The sequence below is a fragment of the Alligator mississippiensis genome, chromosome 3, assembly GCF_030867095.1.
Source record: "Alligator mississippiensis isolate rAllMis1 chromosome 3, rAllMis1, whole genome shotgun sequence".
Taxonomy (NCBI): Eukaryota; Metazoa; Chordata; order Crocodylia; family Alligatoridae; genus Alligator; species Alligator mississippiensis.
The window spans coordinates 166296682-166322366 of record NC_081826.1 but is presented as its reverse complement, the minus strand read 5'-3'; the positions used below and the strand labels follow the sequence as shown (position 1 = coordinate 166322366).

The 25685-nt window shown below is 42.6% G+C and overlaps 1 protein-coding gene across 1 annotated transcript in view; it reads right to left on the bottom strand.

Moving 5' to 3' along the window:
- Positions 1 to 843: 843 nt before the first annotated feature.
- The window catches only part of MUSK (muscle associated receptor tyrosine kinase), an 88889-nt gene continuing 64047 nt past the window's right edge, over positions 844 to 25685 (bottom strand). The window contains exons 11-17 of the mRNA XM_006270630.4: positions 24607 to 24630; positions 20014 to 20102; positions 19120 to 19279; positions 17859 to 18045; positions 15251 to 15442; positions 8956 to 9104; positions 844 to 5595 (exon numbers count right to left, since the gene is read on the bottom strand). Coding sequence (XP_006270692.1) covers positions 4919 to 5595; positions 8956 to 9104; positions 15251 to 15442; positions 17859 to 18045; positions 19120 to 19279; positions 20014 to 20102; positions 24607 to 24630 — 1478 coding nt within the window. The 3' untranslated portion in view covers positions 844 to 4918. The remainder of the gene's footprint in view (positions 5596 to 8955; positions 9105 to 15250; positions 15443 to 17858; positions 18046 to 19119; positions 19280 to 20013; positions 20103 to 24606; positions 24631 to 25685) is intronic.

The following is a 25685-nucleotide window of genomic DNA, read 5'->3' as shown; positions in this document are numbered from 1 at the left end:
CAGTCCACAGGTTAGATCCAGCCTATTGGGTCCTAGTGGAGGAATCGGCAGCACAGGTGCCCCAGAGAAGGTGTCCCCAGGGTCCTTTTTTGCCTACCATTCACATCAGTGATTTCCCAACCGGTTCCTTCTGCCCATCATTCATCCTGTCACATTCTTGTGCCAGACTCCACAGTATTGATGCCCCAGCCCTATTTTGCTGCCAGATTTGTTCTTCAGCAGGGCCGTTGGTCAGGGGAATCTGCCATGTGGTATGCACAGACTACAGGAGATGGGAGCCCTGCAAGAGCAAGAGTGCACGGAGTGCGGGGTCAGCAGCAAAGGATCAGTAGACCACAATGGCATCTGGGTCACAAGCAGTGGCCGGTCCCCTGACCTTCAGCTGCAGCATACTATAATAAAACCAACATGAAAATTAAAGTTGTGATAAAACTGACATTCAGATGTGAAATGGAGTCTGTTTTGACAACTTACTGAGCTTCCAAATCATAAAATTGAAGGGGATTTTTTAAAATTGCTTAGGATTGTTCTTGACTTTTCAAGATCCACCTTTTTATTGTGTAAAATACTACACACAAGCATTACAGAGGCAGTGCTAGTGTGCAAAACTTCCTGTGCAATGTATATCATGTCTTGGGCTCTCCTTCAGAACCATCATTCACAAAATGCATAGGAGATAAATTCAAGAGATCATAAATCCAAAACAAAACAGGTATATGGTCTATGCAAAAGTGTTTGATTTAGGAGTGACCAATAAGATTTAGACCAGGGTACATTTATGGGGTTCTTCCTTTTGGCCAAGATAACTTTCTGTTGCAGACAGTAAATTATTAGAAATTGAAGCCAAGCATGTAAAATAAATTTTATTATATCTCTTTTAAAAGATTTATGAAAATATGAATGAGTGGATTTCTGCACCCCTTGTTGTGTCAAGGTAATCACCTCATACCATATGTCCTTAGTAGTAAAATTTCATATATACTATGAGTGCTCTAGAGAAGACTCCTGACAAGGGGATGCTCTTGGCAAACATGATGATGCAAAACTACCCCTACTGATTTAGGCCTTGATCCAGTGCCTAGTGAAATCAATTGAAGACTCCCTTGTACTCAAATGGGTTTTGGAAGAGGGCCTTAGAAAATTCTATCCTGATACTTTGCTCTCTTCTGTGAAAACACTTCAATCCATATTAGAGACTGTAAAACAGTTTTATCTTCAGTTTGTTTTAAGCAGAGCCCTATTGTCTATCCAAAACAAAAACGTTGTGGTAAATTGGAGAACATACACTGACAGAGCAGAACTCTCACATGAAGGGAAAGCCCTCTGACAGAAGGCAAATTCTGTAGAGCAGGTGGAAAAATATACAACAGGAGGAAACCCTCAGGGAAAAATTCACCCAAGTGCAGAGACAGGTGCAAGGTCTGTGCCCTGCTTAAAACTTTCAAAAGGAGGCATCATTTAGGTGATGCCTAGGGCCTGTACTTCTGTACAGGGTTGAATTTCACCCATGAAGAATGCATGCGGGATGTTTTACTATGAACAACTTGATTTTCCCCATGCAAGAGGGTTAAACCATTCTATGCAGCATTTAAATGAAGGGGCACTAACTGCAGTACATTTATAGTTCACTCTTATATTGCAAAGGCTGGAATGCTGGACAAGGAAAACCAAGTTCTCCTCTCATACACCCTTGGACACATTCCCTTTGACCTTTATGAAGCTCAAATACTGTCACCGAGAGGAGGACTTGGCCAGGAAAGTGCAATGAACAGGGCTGTCATTCCAATGTTGTAGGAATCTTTTTTTTTCCTGATGAGAGGTGGGGAAAGGGTACAGCATGTGACATTATAGGATTTTTAACTCTAAAGGCTACAAGTAAGATCAGGAAAGCATCAAGAAAACTGTATTAGTATCTCAGAACATCTTGATCAGGTGACAGAGGGGAAAGAGTAAAAGGGATCAGCTGAAGTCAACATGGGAATCTCAGAGACAGAAAATGAATTTAAATCCCTCAAGCTTTAAATGTATTAATGCTGTTTAGAGTAGTTATACATAGCACAGGCTCTCCAGAAATCCACTCTTGATACCTTTGGAGAAGGGAGAGTCTTAGATTACACTTGTTTATAGAAGCATTTGCAATGGAGGTAGGACAGAAGCTGCTGACTGACATACAAAGTCTGAACACATTGGGGAATAGGAAAGAAAAAAGGATGGGCAGGTAGGGGGGAGGGGGAGATAATGCTAAAGGAGACTATTTTCCTAAAAGAAAATATATAAATGTGAGTTCATAAAGGAGAATGTATTTTCTCATAGAATTTGTGGCTGTAAAAATAAAGGGTTGATCTAGTAAGGAATAGTGATAATAACTGATAATAAGTCTAACTGCTGTATTTTTACCCTTGATTTTTGTGCAAACCACTGCAGGCTAAGGGGAATAGATGAGCCTGACCCATGGACCAGAACTGAATTTGTTTGTCACTACAGAATTAACTTGAAAACCCTGCTCTGGAACTTCCCACGAGGAGTTGATATTCACCACTATCTGGAAGACATATGATTTTGTGAATTTAAATTAGGATTAATGTAGTGTAATATATAGATCCCTTCATCCCGCAACATGTTTAATGAAGGAGGTTAAGATCAGTATTCTCATTTTACAGAGGCAAGAATAAAAGATACCACAAGAAACAGGGAAGTAGCTTGATTTTTGTGCCTGAGGTCACCAAGTAGGCTAGTGGCCAAGAGAACCCTAAATCTCCTAAATCTTAATTTAGGGCTTTTTTTGTTTAATTGCTCTTGCTGTGGGCAATGTTAATTTTGCCACTGCTTTCAGATGGGACCATGCTTGGCCCAAGCTGTGAGACTCTCACAAAACGCAATGTTATCACTCTAGCTTTTGAGCCTAGTCTTCCAAAACCCTCTTATTAATACCTGAAAAATATAATCACTGTTGTTTTCAATCAGACAATAAAAGCGGTTCAGGAAACGGGGTTATAACTTAGCCCTGCCTTTTCTCTGCTCGCAGAACTCTCATTGACCTCAACAGGAGGTTGCAAGAAACTCAGAATGAAGTTATAATTAAAAGGCTAACAAGAATTACGCAACCTGGCATCCACTGACAAAAATTGTAACAGTATAAAGGTATTTCAGGGCTGCTTCTGCACACGAGAAATGTATGTGTGTTGAAACTAATCATGACTTTGAACCGTGGCTTTAAAGATATGGAGAGAACGCTTTTTTTTTTTTGGTGCAAATTCTCAGACAAACAGAGTATTTCATAAGGGCTTAACTGGATTACAGGGTGACTGATAAAGTCCCACCCAGCATTCTCTCCAGTACAATTATTATCTTCTCTAAGCTACCACCCAGATTGCCCTTGTGAGACATAATGATGAAACAAGCTGGACATTTGTCTAAAATTCTTCCCTTTACAATGTGATGCCAGTCTGCTGAGATGTTGTTGGTCTCTTCATCAGATCAATTATATATGTGAGGTGAAACTGAAAGGGCCAAAATACCAAACTCCTTATTAAGGGCTGGAGTGTGCTTATAAGGATCAGCTCTGCACTGGGGGTTATAGAGAACTACCCCCCTACAGAAATCACAAGGAGGAATTCCATCTTGGAGAAGCAACAGTCCCTCCGAGGGAATCCAGCATCCTGGATGAGTACTTCTGCTGCTGTATTCAATCAGGGAAGTCCATGTACTCCCTCCTGTGTGCCTGGCCTACTTCCCCAGCCCATGGATAGGGCCATGGCCTCTACTCCTATGTGATATCTTTTTACCCAGGATACATAAAAGGGAGAAATCCAGGGATTAGAATAAGTCAGGGATGGATGGGCAGAAGTTTAGTTCCTCCCTCACTCTGCCTCATGCATCCTTGCAGACCTGTGAGGCAAAAAGTCAATCTGCCCCTCATTTTCTATTCAGCTGTACTGAGCAAACTCCCACTGATTTCATTGAGTGCTGTGGTTCTTCAGCATGTATGTAAATCAAGATTGTTATCCAGGAGCCTAACTTCAGGCACCTTAGGTTGAAAATGTTTGCCTACGTGCATTATGGGAATTTACTTTCTTCTGTAGAATCATGTATTAGCCACTGGTGGGCTAATGGTGTAACAGTGTACGGATATTATCTCTCTGAATGGGCAGGAGGGAAATATGATGGGGGGAAAGAAATGGGATAAAGCACAAGAAATATCTTTTAAAAGGAAATGAATGTGACCAAAGACAACTTAACGGAAACCAATACAAAAAGAGATTTAAGAAAAAAATCTGAACGCAGGCAGTGAAGGCAAAATGGAATAAAAGCCAAGTACTGCAAAAAGAAATGAAAAGGAAGGCAAAGAGAGACGAAAAGAAAGGGAAGCTGGGGTCAGCAGAAAGTTTTGCTTTCCTTGGTGCTGTTCCTCAGGAATTATGAATAGTAACTATTAAACAAATTTGCAGTAACAAAACCAAGATTCCCTCTAACCCAAGGGAGTCCAAGCCTTATAACCGCAGATTAGTTTAGAAGATAAATCCTGTTTATGAAGGTGACATTTGATTTTGCCCTTTGATGCACAAACAATCTGTTTCTGTTCTTAAGAAAACGATCCTCTCATAATGCAAGCAAAACTCCCAAATATCCTATTTGGCAGAGGCATGCTCTTCCCCTTCCCCTTTTCAGCTTAGCAGATTGAAGCTTTGGAGTCCTGTTTGGCAGTCCTCACTCAGGTAAAACTCCCCATGAATTCAACTGCAGCTTGGGAGTTGTGACTGAGTTATCACAATAGGCCTGGACAGTTCTGTTAGCTATTCCTGCTGTTTTCCTGACCTACCCAGGCCCAGCTTGACTGTTTACCCTGAAGGTTGCTTGATCTGAATCACCAAGAACAGGGCAGGGAAAAGGGGTGAAATGTTACACTGCTGTATGCAGCTCACACATGAAGAGCAGCCACCGCCCTCTCATATATACGCTCCAAAATGCGATGGATGCTGGCAAAACTGGGTCTGTCAGAAGGCAGCTTACTCCAGCAAAGGCGCATGAGGTTGTAGAGCTCCAAAGGGCAGTTGTCGGGACACGAGAGAACGTTGCCATCTCTCACGTAGTAGATCACCTCCTCGTGAGCCATACCGTAGTATGGCTGCATGCCATAGGAAAAAATCTCCCATAGGACCACACCATAGGCCCACACATCAGACTCAGTTGTATAGCGGTTGTAGAATATGGATTCTGGCGGCATCCAGCGTATAGGAATAGCATCATTTTCATTGGCTTTGTAATAGTCTGCTGAATACATATTTCTTGAGAGACCAAAGTCAGCAATTTTTACCACCATGTTCTCTCCCACCAAACAATTCCTGGTGGCTAAATCCCTGTGGACAAACTTGCGTTCTGAGAGGTAAGCCATGCCAGCTGCCACCTGTTTGGCAATGCAGAGTTGATCAGTGCAGCACAAAGCGAGTGGATTAGAGAGCCGGACTCTGGTGTCAAAGTTACCGGGCGTCAGGCTGCAGAGGTTGCGAGGTGAGCGGTCACGCAGGTACTCGTTGAGATCCCCATAGGCCATGTATTCAAACAGCAGGCACATTGGTTTCCCAACAGCACACACCCCTGGAAACAAGAAAATATACCAGATAAGTCCTGGGGGTTGTGTTAAGTCACATTTATCAAGAGACTCCAAAATGTACTGACTTTTATTGACTCCTTTGTACCTTTGAAAATCTTCCCCTAAAGTTCTAAAACTGAACTCACAGGAGAGAATAAAATCTTAGGTAGTATGATTGGTTGGTTTGCTCTGATACCACAGAACAAAAGATTTGGATAGTGGATATTTATTTAAGCGCCAAATTCTGGTTAAATTGGTACTAATGGGAGTTTTGCCATTGACTTAAATGCTTCCCAGACTTGATCAGAGGGGTTGTGCTTTCAATGAACAGTCTTTAACATTTTGTTCTCAGTTTTGCCTATTCAGAATGTTGTGACCCAATTTTTCAAATGCCATTTTGTGTCAGCACAAATACTGGAGGGTTTTGCATGCAAGCTATGCTACTTTGTACACATTAGGTAGCATGACTTCAGATTTGTGCACAAAGATAATTTCTGCACACACACCCAAGAGTCAGGAATGAGAAGGGGAAGGAGGCATAATTATAGGAAAAAACCTGTGTGTGTCTGAAAACAGCAAGCAAAACTGAAAACGTTGTTCTAGAGCCCAAATGAGGGTCACTGAAAATTACAGATATTTGAAAATGCCTTCAGGGAATCAAAATGGTGGAAAAGCAGGAGTCATCAGAAAAGATAGATTTGCAGCACAAACAAAAATGTTAAAAAAGCTAGAACTAATCCTGGAAATGGATCCATGCTGGTGGAGCCTTGCATATACACAGAGCTTCAGTGACTTACATGGGGTGTTAGATGGCCACCTGCACAGAACTTGTCAAAGGATTGGAGTCTAAATTCACCAGATAGGTGCATGTGCCTTATATTCCTTAACATTATTAGCATTATTTTTTGTAATTCTTTACTGTCTAGGAGCCCCAGTCATAGGTCAGGGCCCCACTCTACTACACAGTGTACAAACACTAAATAAACAGATAGTTTGTACCCCAATCTAATGCTGAGACTTCTCCATGTGAGTGTCTGTCTTCTAATTCTAATGCCCATTTTCTCATTCTAGTTTTCCACTAAGACTTCTCTTTAATTTCCCCCTAAAATCTCTTTATAATATTTTTGTCCCACTGAGGTTCAAACAATCAATTTCTAAGCTTTGAACATGAAGATGAATAGTTATTTAACCTGAGGGAGATTTCCAAAACAGCTGTTGTTCCTAATGGCAGCAATTGGGTGTCCTGAATTCTTTTGAAAGTCAGGATGCAAATTCTTTCTTTCTTTGCAAAATGCAGCAACTGCAGATTCTTCAATTAACAAATTTCCAAACCAGATTATTCACTCGGTTTTACCAAATGCATGGCAATATTAAACTAGTGTTAAAGGTGAACATCGAGGCAAGAATGTTGCTCTTGTTCTAATGTTTGACAATGACCCACCAAAAGCAATGGAATTGTTCAGACTATACAGCATTTGCATTCAGGCTGTACACAATTTGCCTTATTATGACTACCACTGAACAGTCTGTTATCTTGCTTATTGTGAAATATGAAATTCTTGCCTATGACCTAACACTTGACTCTTTGAAAAAGAACAGACAAAATTTCCCAATGTAATACATCTGGATCTGGCAAGCAGGAGCAGTGTATGTGAAAGGTTTATAGGCCAAATCATCTTCAACAGCGTGGCCATTTCTCAACACCCCCTCAACACATAATGGTTTAATTCCTGCATCTTTGGCTTTTCCTAATTTATCCAACATGTTAGTAGCAAACAACAAGTTGATTCCAGTTTAGTGCATGCTTCCTGTTTCTCCTTTCTTTTGCTACAGTAAATGTTTGTTTTGTTCTTGTGAAACTGGAGTGCTTACAGAATTCCTGCAGTTTTCACTACAGAAAACTTCCTTGATATTCTGTTGACATAAGCAAAGGGTACAGGTAGATACAACAACTGTAGGGCTATGAAAGGATACCAATACAAGCTGTTATATGTGACCATGGGTGAATCCAGAGGGGGTGCAGTGGCATGGATGTACCCCTCACACCTTTCAATCAATGCTGTGGGAACAGTAGTCAGGGCCTCTTTTTTTTTTTTTTTTAAATCCCCAAAGTCAGTAAGGATTCCCTCCTCTCCCTACCCCCACCCCCGTCCCCATCCATGGCATGTCCTGTCCTCTCCCACTCCCTCCCTCCCCTGCCCACTGCTGCTGCTGTCCCCATTGGGATGGTGAGGCGTCACAACTGCTCCTGCTTTGCTCCAGTGAGGCTCAGCTGGGTACAACAGTAGTGGTAGGCAGGTCCCCTCTCCCTGCTCAGTCCACCCCTTCCCACCCCACCAGGTATTCCCTGCCAGCCCAGGAGGAGATATGGGGGAAGGAAATTTGCCCGCTGCTGCTGCAGCCAACCCCAGCCAATTCACCCCAGCTGAAGCAAGACAGGAGGACCTCCCCTCTGTCCCTTGCCTCCAAGCAGCCAGGGTCAACAGCAGTGGAGGTAGGGAAGGGAAGAGAGGGGACTTGTTGCTGAGCACAGAGGAGAAGGGAGTGGAGACCAAGAACAAGGAGGGGAGATCCTTATCTGATTGGGCACTCCACTGCTGCTTCCAATGCAGGATATGCCAACCTGCTGGGAGTGGGAAAAGGTGGGAGCAAGGGGTGCAGCCACCCCTGCAGTGCTGGTGGCTGCTCCCACACCCCCCTTTACAAAATCCTGGATTCACCCATGGATGGGATTATTATGTCTGCATGATTCTGTAGCAAAACAAGTATAGTGTAACGGATACCAGCCGCAGCTCTTCCTGCTCTTATAAATGGCTAAAAAGTGTATTGGCCCATACCAAAACATTTGAATGCTTGACGATGAAGGTAACAACTATCCACAGCCGATTCATGTGATGATGCCTATTAATGGTCTCTATGATATGTAGATGATAAAGCTTTCTAGACTAAAACTTGTTTGTTGGTAGATTTCTTCATGGCATAAAAGTAACAGAGACAGTTTGTGGTCAAGATTTGTCCCTGTTTTTTGTACCTGCAACTCTAGCCAGTTTATTTGTGCCCATAGATAAAACTAGAAACCTACATCTTTCAGAAGCATGCAGAGAAATGCCTTTCTGCAGCGAAGTGGTGATGCAAGTTCCTCAGTAGGATTTAGATATTTTTTATTTCCTTAATTGTAAATAAAATTGCATTAAAGTTAAATTTTCAAATATGTGCCAATTAGGACAAAATGGAAGGGGCTTGAAAAAGCAAATTTCAGTTTCCTAGAGTGACCCTACATGCATTATATTTTCTGAAGTGTAGCAGATAGCAAATGGTTTCCTTAAAAGACCAGAACCCAAAAGCTTCACATTATGGTTTTGTACCTAAAAGTTTGACAATATTTGGGTTATCAAATTCTGCCATGAGAGCTGCCTCCCTCTGGAAATCAGCCTGCATGTCTGCTGATGCTTCTTCCTTCAGCATTTTCACTGCCACCATAGTGAATGGCTCATAAGGAAGCAATCCAGGAGCCCTAAGGAGAGAGAGAAAGTATATGAGCACAAGGGAGAAGTAATGCCCAAACTTCATCTTCAGTTACTGATAAAAACAGGGATGTGAGGTTTTTCAAAGCTCTAATGTGCATTGGAATTGAAATGCAGTGTTGTTGGACAGTGTGAAGAAGGGACAAGGACTGAAGGAACATGAAGAGAAGAATATCTGCATTTCACCTTTAGAGAGAGTTCATCTAAGGATATGGATGTGTGAACAAGTTACCCTGTGATAAAGGAGGGCAAGGCTTTACCATATGTTAGTTACTTCGTGATAACTGCCTATGTGCATGCTTTTGCCCAGCAGTAAATGAAAGCTAGCCATAATGTACCCCTCTTTCATTGAGGCCTAAGCTACCGCAAGTCAGATTCCATTGCTACAGGGTAAGATGTACACATGCATAATTACTACAGAGCAGGTGATGCACTGTAAAATACCACCTTCCTTTACTTCGCAATAGCTTGTCCATGTGTCCATGCCCTAAATCAGGATAAGTGAGGGTCTGTGTGGATAACTGATTTTTTGGACAGAGGCTTGAACTGAAAAATTGGTACCAAATAAAATATCCCATTCCATGAACCATTTAATATAATGTGTAGATCTATTTTAACCTTTTTGACAACAACAGTAAAAAAGTTCAGTATCAAAAATGTTGAAATAGAATATTTAAACATTTTCAAACCTTCTTCCCACCTTTTTTGGGGTCCAGAAAAACAAACAAACTAGTATTTCAGTTGTCCCAGGATTGCATCTTACAGCAGACAGGCTATTCAGGCACAACATTTTGTGTAGCTCTGGGTAAAATATATCTACATTGTCTATAAGAAAGATGGCACCATGGTGACTCTCGGTATGCCTGTTTGTGCTTACAAAGAAGATTATAGTCCCCCAGCCAGTGACTCTTGCACACTGCACCAGCTCTAGAAGGTGGATGTCTTTGAGGGAACACCAGTGTTTCAGGTCCACCCAAGAACAGATTTTGTACCATGTTGTAGACCCACTGGTAAATACAGCATGAGTTGGAAAGTCATGATACCTTGGTTCTCTTCCTGCTTCTTCCACTGACCTCTTTAAGACTTAGGAAAAGCCAATATCTTGTCAGAGAAGATAAGCCAAAGCTAAAGCTTCATGGGGACAGGCTGCCACTCACTGCGTATGTGTATTTAGTGTGTCTTCAAAACTGAGGCTGCTTTCTTATTTGGAGCCTCTAGAGATTATTGTAATATAAACATTTTCATTTTCAAATTTACAGGGCAGTCTGTACTCAAGACTTGTAATTAAAGATGCTGGCTCCCAAGCTTGCCAGAGGTTTTGAGATGGTCATTTCCAAAGCTCAGGAACTTTCTACTCTGTAAACAGTTGAGGTATATCATGAATTTTATTAGCCACAGTATTTCATACCCAGGGAGACGTGGAAGGCAGGTGCTCAGCACGAAAATATTATGTCTAGACGTAGCCTGCTAATGCCTATAGAAGGTGGCATCTCTTTGGGATTCGTGTTTCTTTCCTGGATTTACTGATCACCCATTACTTAAACGTCAGCTTATTTTACTGTCCAGTAGCATTGGGCAGGTTCTAATTTCCAAAGCAAACTTCCAGTTTCCTTGTCATCTACTCCAGACATATGGCTTTGCAACAGATGTACTTGGACATGGTAAATGTCAGATCATTGTCAAATGTCAAAGAATGGCATAATGCCCATCTTAAAGGAAATCTCGCAGGGCAGCAATATCACAGCTGAAAAGATTGCCCATTGAGTTCCAGCACTCAGGAGCAATAAAACTGATTCAACATTCATTTGCAAAAATGGGAGGATGGGAGTGTATGGAAGCTTCTACTCTATGAAGAGGGAGAATACCCTTTTCATGTGCTGGCCAATATCACATATTTTGGTGCTTGAGAGTAAATGATCTGTATCATTCTTTCTATTAATAACAAAAGTATGAAAAAGATAAGGGGTCTCATGTCTTCTGATTGGTATTGGGGGTTCATTACACCCCATTAGTAGCTTACATGAGCTTATATGGTAGAAAAATAAAAGGTTGGCACGGATTTCACATTTTGTTTATTGCAAGGCCAGCAATAAACCATGTGTTGTCTGATCTCTGAGAGTGAAATGTAAGTGGAACATAAGCAGTATCCTTGGGGCTTTGTTCACAGGGGATTTTTACTCTGTGTAAATTGTCTCAATGATCTCAGACCAGCTCTTAATGGACAAGTATTCATATGGCAGAAAACTGCCACAGTTTGGACATAATTGGTGTCTTTATTAGCCCACTTTGTACAAATACAGAGACCAACCTCTTTAATTTCAATGAATGATCTTTTCAGGCTGAAATAGAGACAGTTGTAGGACAGTACTAGGAGGCTACTTATTCTGAAGTTAACAAAGGATTTCAAGTTTCCAAGTCTGAAAACTGAGGGCCTTCTGCCCAACTGGCCATTACCTCCTGGAACAAGGTTATACCAACAGCTATTTTCACCAGTATATCTCTTTAATGCTTTCTTCAGTGCTTGGATTAAATAGTCAGCTGTTGGTGCACAAGGGTATACATGACGAAAAAAGATATTAATGTCTCCTCTCCCTCCAGGGAATCTGCACAGCTCTGGAAAGAACTGTGACTGCTTTGGTTTTAAGCTGTCTACCAGTGCAGAGGTCAGACTAGTCATACAGAGTTGTAGACCCTGAATCCAATGGCTATGGTATCTGAGACTCTTTCATGAGTGCCATAAGCAACATGGTTATGACATGCAGTTCATTTGATTTCTTCCTCCCTCTCCCAAGGGACAATGATGTACTGGTGTTGGTAGAGGATTACGCTGTTCTTCTTTTGTTATATTTTATTTGTGAATGCTGCTCTCTGTTTATATTAGGAAAGGCGGGGTGAAGAAGTACCCCTTGCACTTGGAGTGGAAGCTGATGAGGTGTGCACTGGAGAAGTTCCAGCCATCCTGATTTCTGGATGGGTTTCCACAGGCACAGACTAGCCCCTGAGACAGCTCTCTCTCCTGCACAGACAGAGAGTCTTTATGGTAGAAAGAGCTGTTGTGCCAGAGAAATAGGGTTGCCAACCACAGTCTTTATCTAAGAGTTTAGCAAGTTTTGATAGACTGAGCCCAGACCATTTAGCTCCAGCTCTAGAAGAAATCTGCATGTTGGTCCATAACAAATCAGACCTATCTTGAGAGCTATTAGCTGACTGTTAGTGAGCACAAGGAAATACTCAGCAGCCTTGAAAGCAGAAGGCCTTGACCTGGCCATAGCCATGCAGACAGGACAGATTTGAGCATGATAAAGACAAATGTGAAGGTAACTTGTTACATCCTCATTCTCTTGCAGCGTGAGTTAGTTCTTAGCAAACATGGCAGCTTTTCAGAATTAGCCAGTAAATAATAGCCAGTCACTTCCTGTCCTGACATGTTGCTTGACCCAAGAATAAGAAAACATTGAATCAGAATTCTAGGCAAGCCAACTGGCAAAGAGATTATTGGCACCATGCATAGAAGTATGTTTACAGGGATGAAATATTAGACAAGGAGAAATAGGAAGCTTACTATATTTAGTCGGAGACATCCATTTAACACACATAGGCCAATGCATTGCAGTTTGTTTTCGAAGGCTGAAGGGAATAATTTAACTTTGGCAGCTTTAGTGATCCATGAAGGTGTTATCTTCAATACTGTCAGGCCAAAGATTCATTGTATCTTTTACCTGCCAGGGCTGTACAGTAGGGCCAAGTTCTTCCATTTGCCTAGCAAATGAAAAGCTTCTGAAGCATGCTAAATTAACATGCTACTGGGAGTGAGAAGATCATACCAAAAAACCCATTCAGAAATCAGGAGGGCTGGAACTCCCCCCAAAAGCCAATTTAAACAGTCATTGGCAAAGAAGAGGATCTTTCCATTGTCTAAATCAGTGGTGTTCAATCATTTGGCCCTGCAGGCCACTTGACTGGCACCGGGCTGGTTCATGAGCTGGATCAGACCCCACACACTGCCTCCACTTGGCCCCATATGCTGGCGTTAGTCCCCATGCCACCCCGCATGCCCAATCCAGCAAGTGGAGCTAGGACCCATGGGGAACCCCATGGGCCAAATGACATGGTGTTGGAGGCCATATCTGGTCCATGGGCTAGGGATTGAGCACCTCTGGTCTAAACACTAGATAGGATGTTTTTCATACATGTGCTGCCTTTCTCCTTTTTTTTTCTTTAAATATAGCTATAGGGTTTTTTTGAAAGTAATTAAAAAAGGGCACTGATATGCCAACATGAAGTACTACATCACACATATCCAGTGTACCAGAGACCAACAGAGCATAAATGGAGATTGAAGAGATTTATAAAGGCTGTGTTCCTTTTTTTTTGGGGGGGGGAGAAGGGTGATACTGACCTCCATCCAGAGGACTAGTACAAAGAAAGCCTATGCAGTATTAAGTCCTCCTTAAAACTCTCAAAATAGAGCTTGAGTGGCACTCAAGTAGGGGGATAATCCTTGTTTTGCCTCTCTCTAGGGGTGAATTTTGCCCAGGATGAAATAAAATAATGAGCTATATTCAACAGCATGCTCTTTGGGTTTGTTTTAAAATTTACATACACTGGGTTTAGGGGAGCTTTGCATCATCAGCATGGCATACAGCATCTGGAACATAGCTGAAACTCTGCCCTAGTATGCTTTGTTGTCACTTCAAATTTAACTCATCCAGTTTAGCCATCAAAGCTCACAGATTCACAGAAGTTTAGAGCTGGAAGGGACCTTGTGAGATCATCCGGTCCAGCCCCCCTGCCCTGGGCAGGAAAGACTGCTGGGGTCAAATAACCCCAGCAAACAATCAATCATAAGCTAAGTATCTGTGATTTCCCACTGCATGCCCTTTAAACTGTTATTTTTAACACTCCCCATATAAATAAATGCATGCCCACACTTCTTCTCCATCTCTTCGTTAAAAATATTTCTCACATCCATCACAAGTATTTCCCCATTGAAAAAAATGTAGTCTACCCATCATTCGTTTCCTAATAAGCTTGTCAACAGTAGAACTGTCCATATTTAGTGCAGACTATTTTCATACTATAAACTTAAAAATATCAGCTGTTGCAGCCATTCTGTGAAAGAGGAAGACTTCAATTTTGCTGAACAAGACACCATAATTAACAAGTTGCAGCAGAATATTCTCTTCTGTCCATCATGCTTAACCTGTAAGAGAATGGAATAACTGACAGCATTTAAGCTTCATCTCACTTCTCATGGAATCACATAGGAAAGTAGGGCTGGAAGGGACCTCATAAGGTCATTTGGTCACGTGTAGGGCTGGGCCAGCTGCCAAACTCAGGCAGTGGTGTGAGGCAGTGGTGTGTCTTCTGATTGCTGCTGGCATGATTGTGCGGTGGTAACAGTGGCAATTTTTTCCCCTCATGCCCTCTAAATTGGTACCTGGGGCAGCTGCCCCAGTTGCCCTGCCCTAGTTATGCCATGCACCTAATCCAGCCTCTTACTCAAGGCAGGATGATCCCAGACTAAACCATTCCAGCCGAATGCCTGTCCAACCTGCTCTTGACATTTTCTAGGGATGGAGATTCTACAATTTCTCTAGGGAGCCTGCTCCAATGCTTGCCCACCCTCAGAGTCAATCTTTCTTCATAAGTCATGCTCTCCAGGCATCTTGTCATTTTTGCTGCTCTACCCTGGGCTTTCAAATTTGCCCACATCTTTCTTGAAGTGTGGGGCCCAAAACTGAAAATCCTGAAGCATACAATATCATCACAACAAATCACTCTCAGTAACAACAGGAAGAGTTATATAATTGTCCTCAATGCATGATAAACTGAGCTGCCACCTTAAACTGGTTTTGTGGGAGTACCTGACCTTCCCTATCTAATAAACAGGAGGAGAATGGGGACATTTACAAGACTATTTTGCTAAATAACAATGAAAAAATGATTAACAATAGAAATAAGTGAGCTGTTCTTATGCTTTCATATATGAAGATTTCACTTTTATTTGAATTATGCATTTCTCTATGGCACGTTGAGTATATGAGCCAGTGGTTTCCTGTTTTCAGTACTCTGGCCAGACAGTTATGGCATCTAATTGTGAGCACTAGGGAGTACTCACTAGCAGGACCTTTACCTTGCTTGAAAGACTCTTCCAAATGCTCCTTCTCCGATATCCCTCACATATTCAATGTTGTTTCTTGGATATTCCAGGCTGAGCAATTTAGGATTCAGGAGAAGTGGCATACGCTGGTACATAGGATTAGGATGAAGTCTGTCCAGTAAGAGCTCGGAGGGAAGAGTTGTAAGTGCTGGTGCCTCTGATTCCCTGAATTGAGGGACAAGGAATCAATGGTTAGGTGAAATCATGTAGATATTACTCTGCCAGGTGACAACATTTTTTCATCTCATTTGATGTTTGACCCTGGATGACTAGAGAAATGTGGTACAAAAAGACCCCACAGGGCCTCTTGGCATATGTGGAGTCAGTTGCAATCCTTCAAAAGACAGCCTATCGCTTCTTGCCCTAGTCTGCAGTGGCAGAAATGATTTGCCACAAGAATGGGAATTTCAGCAGATTCGGGCCTCTTGTCTTTGCCATGCCCTCTGTGCTCCTGCCAGCATGTCCATGTTCAGCATGGCACACTCAGGTGAAACTGTACTTGGGGACTATCTTTGATGCATAGCACCCCTTAACATGGAGCTATGCACCTCTCTATGAGCACCCTGCTTTATTGGGCATTTTGCCATCTGTCCTTAGTTTATTAATTGTGTACTGTTGTCTCATGACACTGAATCGTTACTTCTGATCCATTTCCAATTTTCTTCTTATTTCTGGGCTGAGCCTGTCAGCTTGCCAGGCCAGAATCCAATCTAGTACATCCTCACGTATGGGGCTGATCTCTTTCTCCTATGATTAGTCATGTTGAGGTAGCAATGGAATGACCCATGTGAGCAAGAAATATTTGTCTGTTTAAGAGGTTTTAGGACCATATATATGTAATAATTATTATACGTAATAATATTGCGTATTATGGTACCAATATTACCATAATACGCAATATTGGTATTGTGGAGCAGCAATATGGAGACAGAAGACCTAAAAGTCTTTGAGAACCCTACAAAAAGCAATGATACCCAGGAAGCATTATCCTGAATAATAAACAAAGTGCCCTGCACATTGACATGCCTTTACAAAAAAGGCGCCTTTCAGTTTTTGACAACAGAAGGAATCTAGGCTGGAAAAATCCTTGGTCTGATTCATAAACACTGTTGGCTATTAACCACAGAGGCTTAGGGTTGAGGCTGTGGAATTTGCTTTAAGTGGATGAGGATTCATGTCTAGATAATGTCTTGTGTATTCACTGAAAAGTCTGTAGAGTAATGCCTGGCAACAGGAGAAATTTAATTCAAAGACTCTTTTTTGTATTTATTTGAGTCTTTTTCTGTTCCTTTCTTCCCCTTTGATCATTCAACCCTTAACAATGTCCAATAATCTACTGAATAGTGTTCTTGCCAAGGAGGAAAGTTTTACAATTTTAGAATGGCAAATATGGCCTAGAAGACCTGGTCCTTACTTTCAAAGCCATGCTTGATCTGCACAACTGATTCTTTAATTCAGCATTTGCTAAACTGTGATGCATGCCCCCCCTGCCCCCCAGGGGAGGCAGGGTGGACCTGAACATTTCCTAATGGGAACATGTGAATCACAGCAGTATTTCCCTACTTCAGCCTCTGTCACACCCTGTCCTCACTTCAGCTACCATTGTCTCCCCTTGCCAGTGACAGCAGCTGGTGAGGGGTATCTGTAGTGGGGGAAATCAGCAGCAAGGGAAGCAGAGGCAGTAGTTGAAGTACAAGAGGCATGAGAGTACCTGACTGCCTACAGTGGGACATAAACACACAAGGTTTGGGAAATGCTGCTTTAATCTGTCAATTGCCTGCAAAACCAGAACTTTTTTTTCCATTCAGAACCGAACCAATGAATTTGCTTAACTGTTTACATATGTGGCCAGGTACCTTTGTTAAACAATCTCTTAGGGTTACATCAAGTCCCAACTAGTTTCAGCTGTAGCAAAATTCATATGGCTGTCTTGGCTGTACTCTAGCTGAAATCACCATTTCCTTGTTTCGCTGTGCTGAGAATTTAAAATCAAATACCATTCTCCTTAACTAGAAGTATGTAGGAGACCTGTAACACTGGACAAGCATCAACATTCTCCAAAAGACTCATAAGGGAAGCAGACTGCTGCTGTTCCCTGTCCCCGGGTCCCAGGGAAGAATATGAGGATCTTCAATCTGCTTGATGCAGAATCTTATTATTATTAATATGATATTCATTTTCAAGTAGCAGCCAGATGTTTCAGTCAGACTGAGAACTCTATGGCAGGTACTAGCAGACATCTCTCTGCCCCAAAGCATTTACAATTTAATATTTCCCTTTGCATGATCACCTTTTAATATAAAACAGACATTGAACAGAGTGTGCAAGCCTGTTGGTCGAAAGAAAATGTGGACTTCTAAAGTAGATTTAATCAGTTTACTCTTATGACTTTTCCACTCAGACTACAAAACAAATATTTGAGGACAACTTACATGTCTTCCTTGTATCACAACTTAATGAGCACTGAAATTACATCTACAATTCCTGTTTCAAAGCTGAATTTGCTTTGGTAAATTCTACGTGACTTATGACTATTGATAGCTCTCTTTCCTTGCCTGCACCAAGAAATCTTAGGTCATACCTCTTTTTGTTTTTCCATTGTTTTCTTCTCCGGAAGCAAATAAGAGCAACAATAATGAAGATCACTATCAGTGCAAAGCTGGAGATGATGGAAATAATGACAGTCATGGAGTATGTAGGGGAGAAAGGAGGAGGAGGGAGATTTGGAGTCTCTGCACTTGGGTTTTTAGTTCCTTGTGTAAAGAAGGCTGTAATGAAAACAAAAACAGTGAGTGCACCCCTCTGAAATGCTATTGGACTTTTCTTAAAAGATGCTTGTAACATTAGCCTGTTGTCAAGGTCATTTTGTGATGTCAAAAATTCTTAGTGTGGTTATGCCTTTCAAAAAAATAACCCACCATGAATATACAAGTAATTATTAAGTTAGCTCTCTCAGGGCCATCCCAGAAGTCAGCTAATTTGTAAATGCAATGACCAGGACTTAGAAGGAAAACTAAATTAGGTTGCCTTGTTCATTCCTTCTCGAGTGCAGCCAAAGCAAGGTAGCTTCAGTTCATGAAGACCCGTGTTTCTGACCTCTGCTTCATGAAAGTGGGGGAAAAGAAGCCTTTGTTAAAGTGTATTTTGAACAGTTTGGTATTCTTGTGATAGTTTAAAATCCCAACATATATGAAGAATTGGATTTTTTAGCAAACCAGCCAGTAGCAAAAATAAAATGGCCAGAGGTTGGATACAGTGTTGGATACAAACGTTTCATTTTCAGAGGGTTTTTTTAGGGGGTTTTGTGTATAAAATAGAAAATCAAAATTGAAGATCAAAAAGATTTTGTTTATAAAAATGAAGAAACAAAGCATTTGGATTTTCAACATTGTTTCAGGGTTGTTTTTTTTTACTGAAATAAACCTGGCAAAATATACATGGATTTATTAAATATTTCATTCAACCTGAATCTGTATTTTTCATCAATGATGAAAATTACACCCAAAATGTTTCACCATATTCTATTCTAAGTTCCCCTCTCCTTGACCATAGTTTGTGTTGTGCTTTACAAGAGCAAAACACTTGGCTTCTCTGCCCCCACTTCTCATCTGTAATGTGAAGAAATATCTGTTAGTCAAGGGTTCTGTGAGGCTGGGTTGTTTGGTAAAGCACTCTGAACTTGAAGGGCTATATTGTGTTCCCTCTGAAGTCATTGCAAATAGCTAAAAACATTGAGGTGACTATTAGGGTAAAACAGACCTGGAAGGTTTTTATGTGTCAGTGCTTAATGGGAATCCTACAAGGAGAACTGCTGTCCAAAGTTGTCAGCCGCAGTCCCTTACCATCTCCACAAAGAGGAACACTGCAGTATTCCCAGTTTACAGAGGGATCCTTTGTGTAACACCAGGGTCGCTCATTCTCACCTCCTGGATTACGGCAATAGTTTTCGGCATTGAAGAGCTCTGGGAAAACCTGAGGGGTCCTTCTGTGCAAATGGGGTGCCTTGTGGTGAGAAGGAAATTAGATTACTCTTTTTCCGAATGTAAGCGAGGCAGCCATTGATGTGAAATGCTAACACTGTAAAACACCTACTTAATTGGTGAATGAAGACACCCCATTTAAGTACCTCGCTTCTGCTTCTCAGTCTCTACAGAATTTGCTCAGTGCCTTGGTAATGAGTCTTCAGGTGGGTAATGATTATATCTTTATTAGGCCATATGAAATGATTGAAAGCGTTACTGTAATGGTTCTTCTGTGTAGCAGAAGCCACACAGAGTGGTCATCTCAGCATAAGGGAATCCTTCAGCAGCGTGCAGCTAGCGCTGTGGCTCTTGTACCCTTTGCTTGCTGCTATGGGGTACAAGGCCCAGGAATAAGGGACCTTTTGTTCCCAAATGATCTGCAGCTGCCATACCATCCCACATTGGGGTCACTGGCACTTGGCATAATTACAAAGAGTTTTCAGGCTGTCATGCTGCAGGGAGATGCTTTGCAGGCAGCTGGCCCAGGCCTGGCTATCACACATGCCATCTTTTCCCACACTTCCTACAGCAGAGTTGAGTGTGCCACAGCTCTCAAAGAGGCTCTAGGCCTGTTACATAGTTAAGCCAGGATTTTTAGAGCATCCTAAGGGAACATGGGTCCAACTCCCTTTCAGTGGGATGTGCGTGCCTGACTCTGAGAACTGGGCTATACATTCAGCCATTCTTTTAGATCTGAAGAAATGGATTCTTTACCTGCTCGCTCCACCTCTGACAAGGAACACCGGAGGCTGTGACATTGACAGGACCCTGGTAGAACCGCCCATTGCCTTTGTAGCACTTTGCTGTGGACAAAGAGCATTCGAACAAGGAAAGTAAGACCATGCACTGCAGCAGTGTAATGATGATAACTCCTGATTAGAAGCAGGGAAGCCTTGGGAGCATTAACATGGCCAAGCAGCTTAGCCTTCCACTTAAGAGACTACCTAGACTTCCATTCACTTGGAACTGCTTCTTAGCTCATTACAGCAGAGTTAATCTAGTGTAACTCCAAAGGAGGAGATGGATTTAAACTAGTGTAAATGAGATGCATTCAGGTTCCAGTCACTCTGAAATCTTCATCTTATTTATCCCCTTCACTTCCCTCCATTGCAACCCTGACCTTCATAGATTCATAGATTCACAGATGTTAGGGTCGGAAGGGACCTCAATAGATCATCGAGTCCGACCCCCTGCATAAGCAGGAAAGAGTGCTGGGTCTAGATGACCCCAGCTAGATACTCATCTAACCTCCTCTTGAAGACCCCCAGGGTAGGGGAGAGCACCACCTCCCTTGGGAGCCCGTTCCAGACCCTGGCCACTCGAACTGTGAAGAAGTTCTTCCTAATGTCCAATCTAAATCTGCTCTCTGCTAGCTTGTGGCCATTGTTTCTTGTAACCCCCGGGGGCGCCTTGGTGAATAAATACTCACCAATTCCCTTCTGTGCCCCCGTGATGAATTTAAAGGCAGCCACAAGGTCGCCTCTCAACCTTCTCTTGCGGAGGCTGAAAAGGTCCAGTTTCTCTAGTCTCTCCTCGTAGGGCTTGGTCTGCAGGCCCTTGACCATACGAGTTGCCCTTCTCTGGACCCTCTCCAGGTTATCCTCATCCTTCTTGAAGTGTGGCACCCAGAATTGCACGCAGTACTCCAACTGCGGTCTGACCAGCGCCCGATAGAGGGGAAGTATCACCTCCTTGGACCTATTCGTCATGCATCTGCTGATGCACGATAAAGTGCCATTGGCTTTTCTGATGGCTTCGTCACACTGCCGGCTCATGTTCATCTTGGAGTCCACTAGGACTCCAAGATCCCTTTCCACCTCTGTGCCACCCAGCAGGTCATTCCCTAGGCTGTAGGTGTGCTGGACATTTTTCCTCCCTAGGTGCAGCACTTTCCATTTCTCCTTGTTGAACTGCATCCTGTTGTTTTCTGCCCACTTGTCCAACCTGTCCAGGTCTGCCTGCAGCTGTTCCCTGCCCTCCGGCGTGTCCACTTCTCCCCATAGCTTTGTGTCATCTGCAAACTTGGACAGAGTACATTTGACTCCCTCGTCCAAGTCGCTGATGAAGACATTAAAGAGTATCGGTCCAAGGACCGAGCCCTGCAGAACCCCACTGCCCACACCCTTCCAGGTCGAGACCGACCCATCCACCACGACTCTCTGGGTGCAACCCTCCAGCCAATTCGCCACCCACCGGACTGTGTAGTCATCCAAGTCACAGCCTCTTAACTTGTTCACCAGTATTGGGTGGGATACCGTATCGAAGGCCTTCCTGAAGTCTAAGTATACGACATCCACCCCTCCTCCTGTGTCCAGGTGTTTCGTAATCTGGTCATAGAAAGAGACTAGATTGGTCAGGCACGATCTGCCTGCCATGAACCCGTGCTGGTTTCCCCTCAGCATAATTTGCCTTGCCGGGCTCTCACAAATGTGAGCCTTGATAATTTTTTCAAAGACTTTACCAAGGATGGAGGTGAGACTGACTGGCCTATAGTTCCCCGGGTCCTCCTTCTTCCCCTTTTTGAAAATGGGGACCACGTTAGCCCTTTTCCAGTCCTCCGGGACTTGGCCCGTGCGCCACGAGCGTTCAAATATTCCCGCCAGTGGCTCTGCAATGATGTCGGCCAGTGCCTTCAGCACCCTCGGATGGAGCTCATCCGGGCCTGCCGACTTAAAGGCATCCAGTTCTTCCAAGTGACTCTGCACCACCTCAGGATCTACGCATGGAAGTCTGGCGCCTTGCTGCTGCCTCCCTACAACCCCAGTGAGAGACTTGTCGTGCCCCTTGCTTAGGAACACTGAGGCAAAGAACTCGTTGAGGAGTTCAGCCTTGTCCCCCCTGTCTGACACCAGTTGTTTCTGCCCGTTTAGCAGGGGTCCTATTCCTCCCTGGGCCTTCCTTTTACTCTCTATATATCTAAAAAACAATTTCTTGTTGTCTTTTACTTGGGTTGCCATCCTCAGCTCCATGGTAGCTTTGGCCCGTCTAACTGCCTCCCTACAAGCACGAGCAGAGGAGGTATATTCATCTTTAGTGATCTCACCTTGTTTCCACTTTTTATGTGCTCCCCTTTTGTGCTCCCCTTCATTTAAACAGTACCAAGAGTATCTCTGTAACATGGTTCTCAACCTTTTTTAGACTCAAGACACCCCTTGTTAGACTTAAGGCACCCCTTGGAAAATGCCAGCTCTTAGCTTTACTCATTTTTTGACAATGGAAAAAAACACAGCAATTCTTCTGTTGCAAAGACCTCAGAAAGACAGGTCAGAATGTTTTTGATGCCGATAATTCCTGTTTGAAATCTCTCAGTTACTCTTGTGAATCAGGTGTAGGTTTTTGCCCAGTTAACAGTGCTAATATTGCATGACGTCTCGTATCACCCTTAGAAGGATCCAACAACACCCTGGTTAAGAATCACTTCTCTATAAATTTCATATACAGATATATGTAACAAATCCATATTGTTAAACTCCACCACAGGGGTGGGCAAAATGCCAGATGTGGCCCACCAGGCCATTCTATCCAGCCCATGGGGCTCCTAAAAATTTTAGAAAATGAATATGTATCTGCCCTGGGCTGCCTGTCACACGGCCCTTGATGGCTTGCCAAAACTCAATAAGCAGCCCTCTACCCAAAATAATTGCCCGCCTCTGCTCCACCACATAAAAAGAACCATTCCTTTTAAAATTTAGGAAAAAAGAAGGGAAGCTATTAGAATTTAACAATTTAATGCAACCTTGTACATAAAAAGTATTATTTACTAGACTTGTTTATCTAATTGTAAAGAATTGGCTGTAAGGAATTTAGGGAATTTTCAAAAGCATCTAGTGGGTTTAGGTACATTAACCCCATGCTAAACTCTTTGGGACACTGACTGTATTTTCTGGCTTTATTATTATTATTATTATATTATTATTAACCCTTTTAACTACAAAAGGAATAGACTGAGTAGGACATTTGGTGAGAACAAGTCCCAATAACTCCATGGACCTGACAATGGTACCATAATAAAAAAGGAGTAAAATCTTAGTTTTGTACCTAATGCCATGAGATCAGATTAAATAAACACAGAGAACAGATCAGCTGAATAAGATGGTGATGCAGAGTACTCTTGACAAAAAGCTAAAAGGTAGCATGTTTACACAGCCCTTCTTTTGACCTGACACAGCATTTAAAAAATCTGTCTGGAGAGAAGTATAGTGGGGGTGACTCACTCACAGGCATGCACATGTATATACATTGCTCTCTTTCCTTTTGCACAAAGGAATAACCGCAGCTGTATGTATTCCTTAAATGCAAGGATTGTCCAAGTAACAGGGACGGGGCAGCTGCAGTGAATTAAGCCAGTTCTCCCTGCACACCATAAAAGGGATGCACTATGGTAACAAGGAGCAGGGGAGGAGTAGCTGATACTAGAAGCAAACCCTTAAAGAAAATTTATAGAGAAAAGACTACTTTTACTCTATTGATTTTTCCATTGAATGCATGCATGCTGTAGTATCTGAGCACTTCTCAAGGGTTACAGAACATTAAGTGGCAGCAGAGCTTAACTCACTGTCTTTAAAAATGAGCCTTCAGGTGCCAGAATGAGGGGTTGCATACACACATTTTAGTCCACAGTAAAGTAAAGGTCTGCTCAGTTTATGAAATCAGAGGCACCAGAGTAGGCACAGAAGTATCATACTACAAAAATATTGCCTGGCCATAACAAAAACATAGGCTGCAAATATTTTAAACCTGAAATATTGTCAGCATTGCCAGCCACCAAAGGTTCACAAACCAGGAGTCAGGGCCTCCTCAAAACATGGGACTGAAATTGTTGTGCTGGGTTTTTGCCTCCTGATATTGAAATGTTTAGGGAGTCACAATTCTCCACATCCCCAAAGCCTAGAAACTTATTTTTTTCTCTCTCAAATGAAACCTGAAAAATAGAGGGTTAGTGGCTGATTCCAGGTGGGCCTCAAATTAAAACACCAAGGGTCAGATCTTCCTCCACCTATTAAGTGCCTACGTATATTCCTGTTCCACCTTGCTTGAATCCCTGAAAAACTGTTTGCTTTTGTTACCCACCATCAGGTCAGCCTGAAGACTAAATTACAAAAGGCATCAAGAAGGAGAAAGAGCAACCCAACATTTGCATTAATGTTGTTTTAGGTACTCGGGCAGGGTGGAATTGAATCACAGTTAGATGCCTCCATTCACTTAGGTACCAAAAAGGTGGAATGGCCCCAAATGTTTTGAGGGCTGGCAACATTGCATCTATCAATTCAAGGCATCTAGATGTAAATCATAAGGGAATCTACTTACTGGTTATATTTTCCTTCTTAAAATCTGAAAAAAAAAGACAGACAGTACGTAAGCAACTGATAGTCTATTTGTTAAAGTAAGAGCTTGGTCACTAGCACAGCTACTATCAGTTCTCTCACAGATTAGAGAGAAGTTAGGGCAGGGTGAACCTTAGAGTCTACCTTGTTTGGAAATGCATAAGCTTTTGTAGGCAACAACCTACTCTGTCGGGTGCTACGATGAAGATGCTTCATCAGAAACTTCTGACAAAGTAGGCTGTTGCCTACAAAAACTTACATATTTCTGAATGCGTTAGTCTTTTGTGGTGCTACACTGCCCTGCCTTGCCTTCTGCCTCACTTCAGACTAACAAGGCTAACTACCTCTCAAGAAGAAACGTTCTTTCCCAGCAATATGCTGATTATTTGCTTTTCTGCTACTACCGCAGGTGTTTGAAATGACAGTACTGTCACAATAAACCTGATCTTTTCAAGTAGGCCATTTTTGAGATCAGGTTTTGGAAAGGGGGCTAGGTCTTCTAACATCAGTCTCAGCTCAAATAAACTGATGACTGCTTTTGCCATCATTCTTTTGCACAGAACCTGACACGTTAAACACAGGGTAAAGTAGAGCTGGATATATTGCAAGGCTGCACTTCCCTTCAAAGGCCCCTTCCAACTCTAAAGATTGGTATTAGGAACCTGTGGTTTCCTTCCAGTGTTGATTTTATTTGTAAATTTCATATTCTACAATTGCCACTTTTTAGAGGATGTCTGATGCCATGATTTAATAAATAAACATACTGGCCATGGCCAGATGGGCAAAGACTTGCAGTGTATGTTGTCGCAGATCCATCTGGCATTCCCCTCGCTGCTACCTTGCAGCACAGGGGAGGAGGTTGACCCTGGGAGATCCCAGGGTCAAAAAAACCTACACCAAAAAAAAAACAGGGAAGCACACATGGCAGCAGCATGCACTGCCCAAAACTGGAGCCTGCATGACCAGAGCCACACTACAGCTGTTGGCCAGGCTTCCTGCCATGGCTGCAGCCCCCAGGACCCCAGGTAAGGCTGCTAGGCTCAGCACAGTTGCTGGCCCCAG